Source organism: Haemaphysalis longicornis, unplaced genomic scaffold (assembly GCF_048455015.1).
Source record: "Haemaphysalis longicornis isolate Haplotype H1 unplaced genomic scaffold, Haemaphysalis longicornis Haplotype H1 scaffold_9, whole genome shotgun sequence".
Classification (NCBI taxonomy): domain Eukaryota; kingdom Metazoa; phylum Arthropoda; class Arachnida; order Ixodida; family Ixodidae; genus Haemaphysalis; species Haemaphysalis longicornis.
This window is the reverse complement of record NW_027526460.1, coordinates 95,747,575-95,764,441: the sequence shown is the minus strand read 5'-3', so window position 1 is coordinate 95,764,441 and position 16,867 is coordinate 95,747,575. Positions and strand designations below refer to the sequence as shown.

General features: G+C 46.4%; 1 protein-coding gene across 7 annotated transcripts in view; it reads right to left on the bottom strand.

Moving 5' to 3' along the window:
• LOC144151691 (uncharacterized) overlaps window positions 1–16,867 on the bottom strand; it is a 30,027-nt gene that overhangs the window by 7,645 nt on the left and 5,515 nt on the right. For all 7 annotated transcript variants that reach the window (XM_077682808.1, XM_077682813.1, XM_077682811.1 and 4 more), the window contains 5 exons: window positions 15,957–16,102; window positions 13,406–13,590; window positions 10,565–10,672; window positions 3,235–3,426; window positions 1,919–2,014 (listed from right to left, as the gene is read on the bottom strand). In XM_077682808.1, coding sequence (XP_077538934.1) covers window positions 1,919–2,014; window positions 3,235–3,426; window positions 10,565–10,672; window positions 13,406–13,590; window positions 15,957–16,102 — 727 coding nt within the window. The remainder of the gene's footprint in view (window positions 1–1,918; window positions 2,015–3,234; window positions 3,427–10,564; window positions 10,673–13,405; window positions 13,591–15,956; window positions 16,103–16,867) is intronic.

The window sequence follows — 16,867 nt, the reverse complement described above, 5'->3', positions numbered from 1 at the left end:
AGCCTGAACCGCGCCGCCACTTATGCAGTGTCGATCGTCCTATTCCCGCGGCTCGCAAGCTCGCTGTCGAAGGCAGCAATAACTCAGCGTTTTATAACACCGCAATGAGTCCGAAATTTCGCTTCAAGAACGCACCGGCCTCACAATGAAGGCCGAAACACGGCGAATTCGCGGGCCACGGGTGCCACGTTGTTTTTGATGAACTCCCGTCTTTCGAGTCCCGCAACAGATCAAACGACTAAATGTAAACCCAACCACCTCCATAACCAAAACCACAGCAGAAGTCGACGAAGCGCACTCTGCCTAAACCACGAGCAACTGCTTCGCCCGGCGGCCATGTTTTCCAATCTTCACCACACCAAGATGGCGGCGCCCAGTAATGTCGTTCCAGAGCATGGATACGGCGCTCCTAAAATTGCCATTTTTTCATCACCTTGCACAAGTAATTGGCCGCTTCAGTACACATAAGTATTTTTTCTATGGGTCTTTGCAATGGTTTTCGATGGGAAAATTTTAAAAACTAACAGAATATAACATGTGCAAACCGACATTGAGACTTTCCAAAAAACTATCTCGGGGACAATTTTATGCTCTTTTTATTGAATGATCTATTAATTAAACCTTTACAAACAGCATCACCCTGGAGATGCTGGAAAAGTATGCCGCAGGTAAGCCTTTTTTCCCGCTGAAACTGACGGTAGCGTTAAAATCTTTTGCTCTCAGACTGCTTTGGAGCAGTTTGGCGCAATTTTCGAAATTTTCAAGCATTTGGAGCAGCCTGGCGCAGGAAAACAAATTTGTATCAAAACCGCGCAATATGCGCAGCTGTCTCACCCTTGCAGTATGTTGAGAAGGCATTCAAGAACTTTGCAGTTTGTAATGCCATAGATAGCACAGAAAACAAGATGATGTGATCGAAGCGTAAGAACGAGCTGCCCGAGAGCAATAGTGAGTGAAGTTTGGGTGAGAAAACAGTTTGTTCTCACCTAAAAATATGCAATAGTGCACATCTTTTCTAAGTCTTACGAAAACGTGCCCACTAGAAATAGGGCTTGCAGGTTTGTTTATTCTGTTAACGGAGATATGGGAGCATGTTAGACGTTGGTAAATACGGTATCACATTTTCTAATGTTTAAGTTGCACCATTCTATAAGTCACTTCCCCCCTGAAAACAGGCTTTTATTAAATATTTCATTTCACTGCCTGTAATTTCAGCAAAAAGGCAGCAACTCCTGAACCAAAGATATCACACTAAGACTACATCACCGTCACCACTAACAGCCATCCTCTATCCACATCATGACAGAGACCACTCCTCTTCAAATGTCACTCACTCAAACACTTGCAGCCCAAGCTTTACGTTATTCTTACAGCTGGTACCCTGCTTTTCTTCACTTCTTATCCACACTCTCTGCGTCTAGTACACTACTTGTGCTTGCTTGTCACCCCATTATAGGAATGCCGAACTCCCAATCTCTATCTCTTATATTCTGTTGCAACGATCGCCAGTTTGTTACCTACTCCACGATGCTCATTTTTGTATCCATAACTGTAACACTTATTAATCGTCTTTCCAAGGTTCCTTAGGTTGAGCTTGTCATCTTTCTTTCAAGGTGCTTAGTAAGATGCCAAAGTTCTTGCCCCAGGAGCGTGCATTTAGTGCATACCTTTCTGCCTTCACCTTCAGAACACCTGCTAAACACACCCCTTTTGGACATTATGAGTGGTTTCGCATGCGACCTTGCAAGAACCGCTAGTCTATACCATGTGTGGGGCAATGATCGCCACAGCACACACTGGAATCACAACCAGTTTTAAGAAGCAGACATGCCAACAAAATATAGAAACACCATGGCCAACTAGAAACAACATGGCCAACAGTGGCTCAACTAGAAAGACGCTGCCACATTCCACTCACTTGTTGGTGAACTCCCCAGCAAATCCTGGCCTTGAGAGCTCCGCGAACTTCGAGTTGAGGTAGTTCATCTCTTCATCCAGCTTGTTCTCAGAGCCACTAAGGATGGGGCAGCAAAAAATTTCACAATGAAAAAGGACAGGGGCATTGTTCACGCAACTACACCAGATACTTCAGCCTTGAATATGTTTTAAACAGCTCGTACTATTGCAAAACCAGCTTTATTACTGCAATACCACTTGGTAGTTGAGAACTACAAGAAGAATCTGTTGTTTTTGCACATTGCTATCTAACATGGTTGCCTTTTTAGTGACAAGAGATCATTAAGGTATGAATACACTACCAATGAGCTTGCCGTACCAGTGCACCGTTGGCTGACAGCGGTGCTGGTTAGACCATGAGCGAAGGCCACACAGCATACCACCAACTCGCCTCAGGGAAGTCACAAACCTGCTACTCTTAGCATCCCTTGCTCTTTCGAGCAGGTGCCAGGCGACATTTATCGAAATACATTCTTGCGAAAAGACCAAGCTTGATAGCAGAAGCAGTATGGAGAAGTGGAGACAGGTTTGTAGAACGTCATTAGCACATGATCACAGCCGCTATCGTTCATTGGCTTTTGCACTCTGGCCTGGCAAGAATGAGATTCGAATCTGCTAGCTCTGCGGCAAGCAGAATGTGCCGTCCTCAGAAAAAATAGGCTTCTAGAGTGTGCCGATGTCTGCAAACGGTGCACACCACACTGGAACGCCACTAGTGTGTCCGCAGTGTACACTGCAACAGCAGCGCTACCCCAAAGCTAATGACGGTTTTCTAGAATGCACCAGACTGTTGCTAAGAGAACACCGAAGCGAGAATCAAGCATGTATTAAATGGCTCTAATTAAAGTTGAGAGGGCCCCAATCCACTCACAAAATACTTTCTACACCTCCAGATACTTTTTTCATGGAGAAAAGCAGCATCAAAAGTGTCATTTTCCTTTCAACAACCTCTCTGCCAAATTAAGCAACAAAGGCAGTGGCAACTTGAGACTTGAATTGAGACTCGAGGAGACGGGAATTCCAACTCGAGACTTGAGACTGAACATCCAGACGGTGTAATATTCTTTTATGGGGAAGAATGTCCCACACATGCGAACAAATTTTTGCTGGGGGCCAGGCACAATTGCACTCTCCAATAAAAACAAGGACGACCTGAACATGAAGATTGAACTAGAGCCGAGGAGCTTTCACGCCGTAACTGCTGCAAAAAGCAACGCAACAGTTACTAGTGGGTATCAATGGGGCCTTATTGTCCTGCCTTTGAGACGCAACACCCACCTGTTGGTGCTGGTGTAGCTGGTTGAGTCGCTGACGTTACCATTGGTGCTGCTGCTGTTGTTGTTGAGGCCTCCGGTGCGCACCCCTGGCACCGTCCTTGGGTTCTTGGGGACAATGGTGGAGCCCCGTATCAGTTCCCGCATCTGCATGTCGGCCTTCTTGTAGGGGTCGTAGCTGTCGTCAGCTGCGTACCTGCAGCACACAGATGGACAAGGGAACCCACCGCGGTGGCTCAGTGGCCAAGGCGTCGTGCTGCTGAGCCCAAGGGCGGGGTATACTGGACTAGAAGAAAAGTGGCTCAAATGCCCCATAGGGCCCATGTATTAAAAGCGAGGCAAAAAACTGGGTGCGTATCTGGTCACTTCGTTGCAAATGTCGATGAAAGGTGATAGTCGTCAATGCCCCCCTTCTCTTTCCTACTCACCTCTCATGCTGTCCCTCTCCCATCTCGCTCCTCCCAAGATAAACACGCTAGCGTTTTGCTCAAGTAAATTCAAATTTTCCACTTTCCACTGCTCCAGGCCAAATGTCTCGATGCCAGCGCTGCTGTATGGCAGAGACGCGTGTGAATCGAGGAACCCTACATAGAGTTTCTCACTAGCTTACCACTCCACGTGCGTTTCAAGTGGAGAACAAAAACTATCTAGTGGAACATTTCGTTACTGTTGCTGTTTGATTTCTTAAAACGCCGCTAGGGAAACCGTGGGCAGCCGCTTTTGTATTTTTCTGGACGAGCTTTCATGAAATCAAACATCTGTGTATTTTCAATAAAGAAAACTCTGCGAATATCACTTATGTATTGATGTCCCAGATAAGCATAATATTTTGTTTTGGCTCAACAATGTTGAAAAGTATGAGCATTGCCACCAGGCTTAACAGTTTAAATTTGGCTGTGGGTATATAAACCTATTCTGCAGCATCTGTTTCACTTTGGCGGGGTGGCTGAATCGAGGGCTGGATGGACGGATGGACGGATAGATGGACGGAAAGACAGGCATAGATCACAATTTTCGTGTTCAAGTAGCCCAAGAAAGACTATCGTCTCTAAGAGGGGTCGAATTGTTTAGGGGCGCAGCGAGCGTTATCCCTCCATTTGGGGAGCAACGGATACAGTACTCGGTTCCCAAGAAAAAGATTTAGGTTCAAATCCCTACAGGGATGGACTTTTTTCTCTTTTTTCTGCTTGTTTTAATCTCCTCGGGCTGTTAGAATAGCCTATACATGCTTGCCTCAGCGTTAACATGCTCATTGCCTTGTAACTTTGTACAGGGTATACGGTAATTAACATAAGCTAACCTGTACTTTGTCATTTTTTTTTATGACAATGGTGTTTTCTGTTTTCTCAAATTATTGTTCCCTTACAATGTGCACAAATTTTATTGCATAACTTTGCTAAGGCCTCTATTCAATAATGCACGCATAAGTACAATAAGTAAATAAGTAAATACTGCTGTCAGGTGCCTGACAGCAGTATTTGCTGTCAGTGGTATTTAGTAATGTTGGCGGTATATATGGTATTTAGTCTCATATAAATTAAAATATGAAAACGCTGTTTTTGGCAAACTAGATACGTGACCATTGCTTTACATGGGTGCTTAATTTAGCTGAGACTTTAAGCTCACCATAATTGTAAGTTTAAACATCCAAAATATTAAAAAAGCAATCAGAGACAGCACCATAAAACTAGAAACTTTAGTCAACTTTAGTGACAGTAAAGTTCTAAAAAGTAAGACAGAGGCCAGTGAGATGCCAAAACCGTTTTTTGTAGCTCCGTATAAATGCAACACAAAGTTTTTGATTTGCCTTTATCACATGAGCAAGCTGGTTCAGGTGTGGACAGTGCTGTCAGGCGTGAACTGATGATCATTAGCACTTAAGGTTGAAAGTTGGGCTAGTTGGTGTTGACTTACAACCATTTTACTGGTGAAAAAAGACAGGGACCTAGAGAGAAGCAAACAGGACAATTGCTAGACTTGAACTGAACAGCTTTACTTGGGACACGTAATATATGATAATGGTAACAGACAAAGCTAAAAAGAAAAAAACTTGCAAATGAAATGAAATAACATACAGTCATAGATGCGTGCCACCCCACACTACCAAGCTACGTCGCGCGCATGCGCCCTTGTAAGACGCTTAGCTCTTTTGCCGTAAGAGCGATGGAATGCACACCGATACAGTCATCTGCCTCCCTGTGAATATGGAAGGCCTCACAAATCTCTCTTTTCACTTGGTCGCGCCCGTTGCCTAAACCACGTGTGGCATCAAATGCTGGGACACAACCAGGACACCGTTTGCAATGGTTGGCCAGGTAGCCCCCCGCGGCAAGCGATGACACTGCTGCCCGGTGCTCCCTCAGACGGTCATTTAAGCAGTGCCCATCTGTCCAACATGGCATTTGCCGCAGGACAAAGGAATGCTGTAAATGATGCCAACTTCGCAGGTGACAAACATGGTGGTGTGCTTTTTTGGGTAGCCTTGCCTCTTATTCTCATTGACAGCCGGGCACATCCACATCAGCTTCCCAGGAGCAGTTGACAGTCCGTTGACACTGCATTTTCTGCCCACTTTTTTCAAGCAGTGCATGAGCTGGTGGACATACCGTACTGCTACCCATTGTAACCTCAGTTGGCTAGCGCCGTCTCCTGTTGGAGAATGGGTACCCGCCTTAACCTTCTTGCTAAGGCTTTCAGCAACAGAAGCAACAAGCTCCTGAGGGATCCCAGGGCATATCAAGCGAGCCACCTGCGCATCCATACTTTTAGCTACCCTGTGCGGGTATGACTTCTCTAGGGAGCCACGCAAATAGTTCATCGTTATACTCCGCTTGACCACCTTCGAGTGTGCCGAACTATAATTTAAAATCTGCTATACAGAGCAGGGTTGGTATGCCCACCATATCTGCTCATCACGCAACTGCAGGTGCACTTCTAAAAACTGTATGCTGCCATTCAGTGGCTCTTCATGAGTGAACCTGATGCCTTTTGAACAATTCTTAGAGGAGTACTAACATTAAATTTTGACACCTAAAAAATGATATAATTGGCTTCAGTAGTTTGTACAGATGCCTCACAGAAATTTTTGCAGCAATCCGAGGCTGGAATCGCATCGGAAATCGATTTTAATTGTCCCGGCCACGAGCTACCACAAATCGGCAGCACTAGCGAAATCGCTATCGGTGTGACGAAACATCTTCCGATGCATGGCTTTTTTTTCTTTCCATGTTCCCGCATGTCTGGCCGGTTCAAGGTGACGTCATATGTGTAGTCGTTTCCGGAACCGGAAACAACAGCCTGCGCTGCTGTTGTTGGTGGTCTTCATTTCAGCCAGAGGCGTAAGTGCACTCCTGTCAGAAATGCTTGTAAACTTTGCGCACTTTGCGTGTTCGACATCTTTACTTTTCAGTTAGTGGCCAGCGCACGGTTTCCCTTGCACGGGTGCCGAAAACTGCGTGGTGTCTTATCTGAGCGGCCTGTGTGCGTCGCTGAGCTTGCCAAAGTTCTACTATGGCAAGCTCGCGGAATGTGAAGCACTGCTCAGTGGAAGGCTGTCCGAGCAAATCGAGGACGATGCCAAGATGCATTATTTTCCACGTGACGACGCGCAGCGCGAAACGTTGGCTGACTTCGTGCGCGGTAGCGGCCGCAAAAACTGTCGCCCAAGCCAGCGAGCAGAATTTGCTCGTTGCACTTATCGGATGACTGCTACCTGCAGAGCTCGACGTTGACAGTGTAGCTGCAGTAAAAGCGACGTGAAAACGATTAGGCAGTTTTAGAATAGGGGAAGCTGGCGTTGGGGGCCCCCAAGAAGTTACGGGAACCCAAACGCAACACGCTCGTGAGGGGCATCCCCACCAGCCCCGCAATGCTTTTGCGTTGCCCGGGTCAGCTCGGCTGTTGGGAACTTTAGGCTTAGTATCATGGCGAATATTTGATCGCCGCTATCTGTACAGCTGCGAATGACCACCCCTAACCCAACTTTTCACCACATTATCATCCTCTTTTTCGCACGTGGAACTTTATTTTGGCGATAATTGCCGTTTGAACGATCAGTGACAAAGACATCTGCTGTGAGCTGTTTTGATACTACCACGCAGGTGGCGCCATCTTTCGGTCGCTCGCCGTATCGCTGGGCCGGCAGTGCTGGGTCGGACCGCTGAACCTCCGCTGCCGGTCGGCGTAGCCTTAGCATCGCGGCAAATATCTGATCGCCACTTTTAAATTCAGCGCTGATAACAATACCTACCACAATTTTTCACCACACTAAAATCTTTCTCACATGTGGAACTTCTTTTCCACAATCAAATTGATTGGAAGAGTGGCGACAAGCTGTTGCTACCATAGTCTGCGCCGGTTCGAGCTGCAGCGATATTAAAAAACGGACGACAGCAAAGACGTCGCCGGCCTAATCACCTCAGCTGTGGCCAAATAAAGTTGTTCTGTCTGCCTGCCTGTCTGTCGGGTGGCAGCGACTCATCCGAGTCTGACAATTTCGACGACATGTCGACTGCGCAGGCGAGTGCCGACCATGTGCAATCGTAGCAGAGAATGAGGCAAACGTCCCTGACGTCACGGGTTTTTGATTGATGTTAGCACCAACAGTTCTTGCGGCCACAAAACCTTGACAAATTGCCCGTCCTGCATTTGAAAGGCCATTTGGTGCGCAACGAGCGACTTTGACACTGATTGGAATAATTGCATTATAACTAATTCTACGCTGGCGGCTGACTGCTTTTGGTCCAATTTTTGTAATTACTGGACCAATAGGTATTCTTTACAGCATAAAAACCGAAAGCGAGAAATTTAGTGTCAGAACTCCTTTAAATATTCCTAAGACTCTTTCTACCACTTGCTGTCTGTCCTGACTGCTGTCTTCTTTCACAAAACCTATGAAGTCATCCACATATCTAAAGCACTTCACGATACTATGGTCAAAGCACGCTTCAATATGTTTGTCACAGTATGCTAAAAATATTTCGCAAAGCATAGGGGCAATAGACGAACCAATGCACACACCATCCCTCTGTACAAAGTACTGGTCATTAAAGGAGACACAGGTGGATTCAAGGTAAAATGTTAAAAGATTCATTAAATCGTTGAAAGACAACCCGCTAGCATTTTGGAAAGCGATTGGTTCATTTCTTCAATTAAAGTTTTACTGTGCCAACCATTTCTTTTTGAGGAACACTATAAAATAAATCCTCAACGTCTACAGAGAAGGCAAAGTTAGCTCCAGTGCTGCCCAATTGTGCTAAAATTTCTACTAGCTTCAGCGAATTTTGGATACGAAACGGGTCTTCCACGGAGAGGCTGTTTAGATGCTTTTGAATAAACTTAGACAAAACACCCTGCCATATGACCCCACTCAGAAACAATAGGGAGTTTTAGAATAGGGGGCCCCAATGCTCTGGGGCCCCCAAGCGTCTTGGGGCGTCGTACTGCGCATGCGCAGAACCCAAGCCGTCCTTGGTGTTTTGGGTTTGCGTTTAGCGCGCACGCTATTTTGCTGAAATAGCGGGCGCCCCAAAGCTGGAGTTTGCGTTCTTGCGTCGCTCTCGCAGCCAGCGAGACTGTGCATGACCATGGCTGAAGCGAAACCTGCGGCTCATTCCTCGACTCACCCGATCAACTACGACGATTGCTGAGCTGAATTTGTAGATTCCGCGCGTCGTTCGCAAGAAATGGATGAAAGCAGGCAATCGTCAAGCGTTTTCTGCCTTCGGAAACAGTCCGCGCACATGCCGGCCGCGCCTGCCAGCTTGGCACACTCAGCGGCTCGAACCGGCGCAGACCACGGTAGCAACCGCGCTTGTCGCTGCTCTTCTGAATCAATCTGATCGCTAAGTTCCACATGCGAGAAAGTAGGTGTTAGTGTGGTGAAAAATTGTGCTAGGGATTGTTGTGAGGGCTTATTTTAAAAGCGGCGATCAGATATTGCCGCGATGCTAAGCCTACACTGACCGGCCGCGGACGTTCGGCGATCCGACCGATCGCCGCGGCGCACGGTGCGCGGAGAGGCCAAGAGATGGCGCTACCTGCGCGGAAGCATCAAAACAGGCAATGCAGATGTCTTGGTCACCGATCGCTCAAACGGCAGTTATAGCTGAAATACACTTCCACATGCGAGAAAGGGGATGATAGTGTGGTGAAAAGTTGTGTTACGGATGGTCATTCGCAGTTGCACAGTTCGCGGCGATCAAATTTCCGCCACGACGCTAAGCCTAAAGTTCCCATCACCCGAGCCGAGCTGAGCAACGCAAGCCGGTTGCGGGCTGTTGGGGGTGCCCCTCTTCTAAAACTCTCCGTGTGCGAGCGCCTTGCGTTTGGGTTCCCCTAACTTCTTGGGGGCTCCCAACGCCGGCTTCCCCTGTTCTAAAACTGCCTAATGGCCCTAAGGGGCAACCCCTTCTTGTGGGTTTTAACTGAAAAGAATGTTTCTAAACTTTCCATCTTTGCAATCCGAATGCTTTTTTGCAGGGGAAGCAGGTTCATTTGTTCGCACAAGTTAGCTGCCTCTTTCTTAATTTGTGTCTTTTGCCGGCTGAAAGCAACAAAGTTTTTATCGAGTGCCTGACTAGCTTTTTTCTCATACACTGAATGGGGCATAACAACAAAACCACTTTTTTTATCCGCTGTCAGCAAGGCTGGTTGTTTGTCTCGCAAGAAGTCGATCACTTTTTTGACACTCAGCGGCTTACATTTAGTGCCACTTTTCTTAGCGAAAACCCAATTGACACCCTCAGAAATATATTGTTCTTTTTCTTCGTGCGTTTCCTCATGGGCTACTTTCCTAACCACTCCGATATGACCAACTAGACCTCCATTTGGCTCAATGCAGTATTTATAGGATCACAGCTCAAAACTTCCTAAACAAAACCAGGCAGCTCCTTTTCCGCAAGGGATTTGACCTGCTGGGGCTTAACACTGTTCGTCATCTTATGCATTTTCCAAGGGCACAAGGCTGGAAGACAGTTCAGCCACAGCAATTCCGTCACATTCACTGACTCTCGGGGCTCCCTGGTCCCAGCGCACGTCGAGCAGTGACGGAATTGTTGTAGCGGAACGTGACAGAATTGCTGTGGCGAAACTGTCTTCCAGCCTTGTGCTGAAAGACAGCTGGAATTTAGCAGCATATACCACACAATTACTGCGTATTAAAGCACAGAATTGCAATAATTTCATGCAATTGCTTAATCCGCCGGCATCGCACATATCTGACGTTCTTTTTCCAGACCACACCCGCAAAATACTATTTTGCTCCGTGATCTTAACGCTGTCACGTTGAGAATGTTGGCCCATGTATAGTTTTGCCGTGACTAAAATCGTCTTACCTATACGGACTGCTGACATGGTTGGGGAACTTTTCCTTGAACTTCATGACGCCAGCCGCCTTGACCTGCTTTGGCTTGGCAGGCACTGGCATCTGTTTTACTCGGCGCCTGAAACAAGAAGTGTCGAACAGCAATAAATCTCAACTCAAGTGTCCCCTCCTGATGTCCTCTGGATGCCTAATTCTAACGAGAGCCTTTCCTAAGTCTGTAGCAATGTTAAAACAATGAAGTGGCGCAGTAAGAACAGTACCGAGTGTGCAGTCAAAATTGCCTTCTCTGGCAGCAGCCTGGCAATTGTTCTGTGTGGGAAATCAATTCTTCTATCCTACACACATGCACACACATTAGCCGTCGGGTTGTCGTTTGGAGGAGAAATACTGTCAACTTGTTCCTTTCGTGGTCTGTAAGCCTCTCCACAAAACTGCATAAATTCGTTCAGTGGATGATCCCCATTCACATAAATGTCTCGTCTCGCAACATGCATTCAGTCTGCACTGGTATGCAATTGGGCATCACAAGGGGTGGGAGTGAGGACAATGGCATATACAAGCCATGGTGCGTGCCCCCCGTGTCAAGATTGTTGGCTTCCAGCTAAAGACACACACATTACATATTTCTACAAACAGTCCAATGTTTTTTTATAAACGTAGTCTTTCTAGGGCAACATAAACATAAAAATCTTGGTCGCCCCAGCAAAGTCAAAGAATGCCCGAACACAAAGTATATCCAGAATAGACCATTAGAAACGACTACAACTGCCACAGCTGATACATGTGGACATCATTCAGCACAAAAGCCTCAGGCATATTTGAGGCAAAATTTAGGTGCATAATTAAGGATCCCAGCATTCTTTTAATTAATACCCGTCAGATTGATTTTCATGGTAGCGAATGGGAACAAAGAAATCGTCTGAAAACAGCCCCGAACAGGAGCAAGATAAAGGAAAGCACAAGCAGAAGATATAGGCTTGTGCTGTTCCAAACAGAACAAAAAAATCAAAACCGGTTCGTCTAACGAAAAAGATGGTTGAAACGCGAAGCTTTCTTCTACCTCAGACTTAGTCGAATCAAAGTCCAATCTCGTGAAGAATTCGTTCGTCGTCATCCGAGTTTGGACTTCGATGATGATGATGATGGCCTTGAAGTGTCTGGCACATACCCACTGGGGAGGTGGAAACCCATTGTGTAACTTGGCTTTCCTGCAGTGCGTTTTGGGTGCACCAATTTCGAGTTTGGACATTGACTTTGGACTTTGAAGACATTGGCTGTTTACTAGAGAAAGCCTCGCATTTCAACCATCTTTCACTTCACCCACGATCATCATCGATGATGATGATTGATGATGATGATTGCTATTGGTTTCCCCTTTGAAGCGGGGTGATGACATGTCATCTTACCAAAAAGGAATAATATAGCCATGTTTTACACTCTTGGTGTACTACTAGCGCTGCTTAGGGCAGGCACTAAAGCTTATTAGGCCCGAAATACTTTCTTTTCCCTGTTACAGGTGGTAACTGTCCTAGGCAATATTCCCCTCTCTGCTTTTCGTCCACCAGCATTCTAATCTTCTTTTCATCCCCTCGACAGCCTTGAAGTTAACCTCCTCTGCGATACCCTTAAATCCTAGCGCTTCTGGAAGCCGAATATTTGCTTCATGTAGACTTGGATGGATACCCTCACATTCTAACACTATGTGCCGCATAGTTTCTGTTTCTTTTCTGCAGACCACGCATACCCAATCATTTTGTCAATACTTCCCCACAAAACTCTTAGTTCGCAGGCAACCTGCTCTAACCTCAAAAAGCAAAGCACTGCCCTGGAAATTATCGTAGAAATTTTCCTTTCTGATGTTCAATTTCTCAGCGCTGTACATCTCTAACGACTCTAATTTTCTCAACAGAGAAAGTTGGTTTTCCTGCAGGGCGACATCAGTGAGGCAAAGAAAGCTTTACAGTAAAATCCAAACTGCTTTGATCGTATCGGAATCACGCAATCAGATAAACATCGGCTTCATAACGCGACGAACACAGGTTTGATTCCGACCACGGGGAGCTTTTTTGTCTTCTTGAGATGCTTGTGTAAAGGTGGCTTTCCTGTAGTGCGTTTTGCCATGCGCCGGAGGCTATCAGTGAGGCATAGAAAGCTTTTCTCTAAAACAAACAAAAAAAGGTGTGCACTGTCCCACCAGATGACCCGCAGGCAATGCAAATGCAAGAGAACTGAATTGAACTTATGGGCGGGCCAAGAGGAGAGGGGAAGAGCATCACGGTTAAGAGGTAGAGAGAAGAAAGAAAGCTACACACCGTATTTTCGCGCGTATAACCCGCTCCTGCATATAATCCGCACCCCCACTTTCAGCCTGCCGGAAAAGAAAAAGAAAATTCTCGCGTATTGACCACACATTTGATGCAGGAAGGCTGCACCAAAGCTACTGCTCAAGCAACACATCACATACTATGCAGACAGAAAAAAGCCTATATTTAGCAAGTAGAATACACTGACTGCAAGGCGAAAGCCACAATTCACTAGTAAAATTCAGTTGTTAGAGTGCGCTCATCCTTGTTTTTTCTCCCTTGTCCTTGTATGTTTTGCACAATCGCTGCTATGGAAGGCTTAGTCAAAGTTACTGCATAGGAGCTTCGTAGCACAACTCGCATCGCCGTGAAGCTGCACTAAGGGAAGAACTCTGCGCATTATTTGCCACTGAAATTTTCGCATTTTTGGTGCAGGTTATACGCATGAAAATACAGTAAATGGCAAGGGTGGCATCTCCTACACTGGAGGCTTGAGTGTCGGAGAGACTCAGAATACCAGAGGAGAGAGTATGAAGCGGAGTGCTCACTGGAGGACAGTCTTCTTGGCCTTGTCCCCGGCTGCCCCCGTGCTGGTGTCCAGTGTAGAGGGCGAGGACTTGGTCCGCTGGTGTCCCCTGTCCACGCCCAGCCTGCTGCTGGTGCCGTCCTTGGAGCCCTGGGAGCCCGAGGGGCTCACCGTACCATTCTTCTTTCCCGGCACCGGTACCTTGTACTGGAAAGAGGCAGGAAAGGAGCAAAAGGGAACCATCACAACAGCAACAAGACGCATATGCTTTTAACACTGAAGCTGTTCTTGGTCAAGGGTTTCATGGGACGGGGCACAGTAACACGGGCACCGCATAGTGGAGAGGGCATACATAGCCCAGTGATGGAGAGCAAGTGCCAAGCATCGCAGCACATTGGAAGCTACGTGAGTAGTCTGCAATGAAAAATAAGCAAATGGTATCACTCCGCCTTGCATCCTGGCTCAGACGCCCGTGCCGTGGAATAGCATCTATAAGCCTGAAGGAAAGGCAGGAGTGGCAAAACCGGTCGCGTCACCTGCTCAAAGTTCAGATGCGATTGTACCGCAGCATTCTGCTCGGACAGATGGCACCATCTCTGAGTTCCACTTGTAACAAACACTGAAAGCAGCAGTAAAAGTCCGTACATTGTGTCTGTCCAGGTAACACTAGCAATAACCGCTCAGCCAGTGTTAGCTTGTGCAAATCGATCTGCTTTGCCTTGCGATTAGGGAACGCCAGGCAGCTTCGCTGCTAACATCAGCGTTCAGTAAAGCTGGGCTCAATTTTTTTTAGACACTGCAGAATTAGTCAATGAGCTACACACACACATACACATAAGGAAAGAAGCAAAACAGGCAAGCAAAATACTTGATTAAAAGTGGTTTACCTTAAAGGTATTTTCATGAGACAGTAGAGTAGAATCGATAGGCCACAGACACATGGTTGGCCCTCTTCAAAGCAGTACCACAATACCCAACCTCAAGACGACAGTGTTGTGTTGTCTCCTCCTCCCATGAGGCAGGAGAGGACTTCAAGGGACAACAAGGTGAATTACTCAAAGTCTTATTTGTGGCGGTATTGCGCAGCTCCACCCTTGGAATACACTATTTGGCAAAAGTCTAGAGCCTTATCTTATCTTGACGGGGCCGTGGAAGAGAAATCACCACGCATTGTTCGTGGTCACCACGCTAACTACAGTAGAATCTCGATGATACGAATCCGTTGGGCCCACACAAAATCTTTGTATCTTCCCGAATTTATATGAGCCAAAACAGTACAGATGAACATGACAATTGACAAGCTTTATTAAACACACCTACTGTGGGCTGAAAAGTCCGTAGTGCTATTTTGTACTTTCCTGCCTTCCATGTCAGGGAGAAATGCCAACTGAAACGCGTATAAATGTGCTGCAGTTTTGTCGCTCACGCTGCCAGAACTTATTGTGCGTCGCAGAACATCTAGAGCGGGATAATGTTTTGACGTCGACTGCAGTTCGTCACACGAGTCGGCATCCTTCACCATCACTGTCAGTCGCAATTTAATTGGCTTCTTCCACCAATCCTTCAATAGAGCTTAGGCTGCAGGTCGCAACATTGTTGTCCGCGGTGACGAAATCTTGAGCAGAAGCTCGAGTTCCAAGGTTACCCCAGCCCTCAATACCCAGGCTATTACCGGATTTTTGATTTATTTTCTCCCATGAGAGCCGCAACAAGCCCCGTGAAAAATCCACATTTGCAGAAACAGTGCGGGATGTGGAAGCACACCCAAAGAACGCGGGGTCGATTCCCGGCCGCGATGGCTGCTGTTCTACTGGAGGCGAAAAGCGAAAATGCCCGTGTGTTCCAGATTTTGGCGCACGTTAAAGATCCCCAGGTGGTCAAAATTAATCCGGAGCCCTCCACTACAGTGTGCCTCATCGCCTGTGTAGCGTTGGTGCATTCAACTCCAGAATCAAAATCATCATCAGGTGTGTATGTGTCCGTCTTCACTTCGTCCATGTCTCCCCTTTCTTGCCTAATTATATTATTTAGTTATTGAAAACCAAGTTTTCTTCTTTTTTTTTTGCAATTTTACAAGATACCTTTTTTACCACACTTTTGATTTAATGAATCCCTTGCACATCGCATATATGTGCAGGAGCATTCTTTATAAACATGAACAGAAATAAAAAAAAGCGAGTCCAGGCAGACCAGCATCTGCTTGCGTTTTTTCATGTAAAAACATTGCCTGCAAAAAGCGCCGTCGAACATGCTTCGGAAGCTTCAGAACGTGCCGCCAGTTAAGACACAGATTTACGATCACTTTCGTCTTTGTGCAGTGTCGTCTCCACAGTATTGTCAGTGTCTGCCAATAGAAGTGCATCTGTAGCAAATGGCACATCAATCATGTGCGGTGTGTAGGTGAGATCTGACTACTTCCACAATTAGTGGATACCACCCCCTAGTAAAACCAAAGGGGGGTTTTGTTTCCCCTACATGCTATTCGCCCAATATCTGATCAGCAAGCAGTTTACCAGCCTCTGTAGATTTCGTTTTGAGACTTCCGAAGTACTGTCCTTGCGACCTAAACTGACCTTTGTTCTTGCTTTCAGCCTCTCCACAGCTTCGGCGCTCGCCGGGCTCTTGGGTATCCGGTTCTTCTTTTCCTGACACCACGCAATGTGCCGGTCAGCAGCACGGTCACTGAAGTTGCGGTTGCAGCTGGGGCACTCCACGTATCCTAGGGAAAGAAAAACAAAAATAAAATAAAACATAGCACACTGATGCCATTGGCCTGCACAACTGTAGTCACAGAGCAACTGAATGAATTTTCCCAGCAAAAATCCGGGTGTGATCGTGGACACAGTAATGCGATCTTTTTATCTTTCATCACCCACAATTGTGGCCAAATCGTTCTGCTCAAGAGCGTTCATCAGCACTCAAGCAGTTTCAAAAGCTGCGGGTCGTCTAATAGCTCCCCAGTTTATAGGCAGTTTTGTTGGATATTTTTCGCATAATAAAAAATGAAATTGCTCCGAAAAAGCCTTCCCAGGAAGCCTTAATTAATAGGTTCCTCAAACAAAGTATGTAGGTTTTGAGATTGAACAATATAACATTGAACAACTCAAAAAGATATGTATCCACACAATTTCCTAGTCCACACAAAGGCACAAGATTACTGAAAATTAAAAAAATGGTGCAGCAGACAAGGTATACACACCTATTGGCAATGGTTATGTCAACTACACAGAACGCAGGCACTTTTGTGCGAAACTTTCACAAGGGCTTCTTAAGTGCGGAAGTAAGCAAACGTAAAAACATCCCCTTTTGTCATTCTGCCTGCAAGCTGTCAAGATTCCCAATATCCCTGTACAGCCATTTCGGCCACCTAAGTGACGCAAACAGATCAAGGAATGCACGTTTGTGCGAGGATGACAACAACATCCCTTATTTGTTAAGGGTGCTGTAGAACTCACTTTGTGCTGTGATCTCACCACCAACGAGC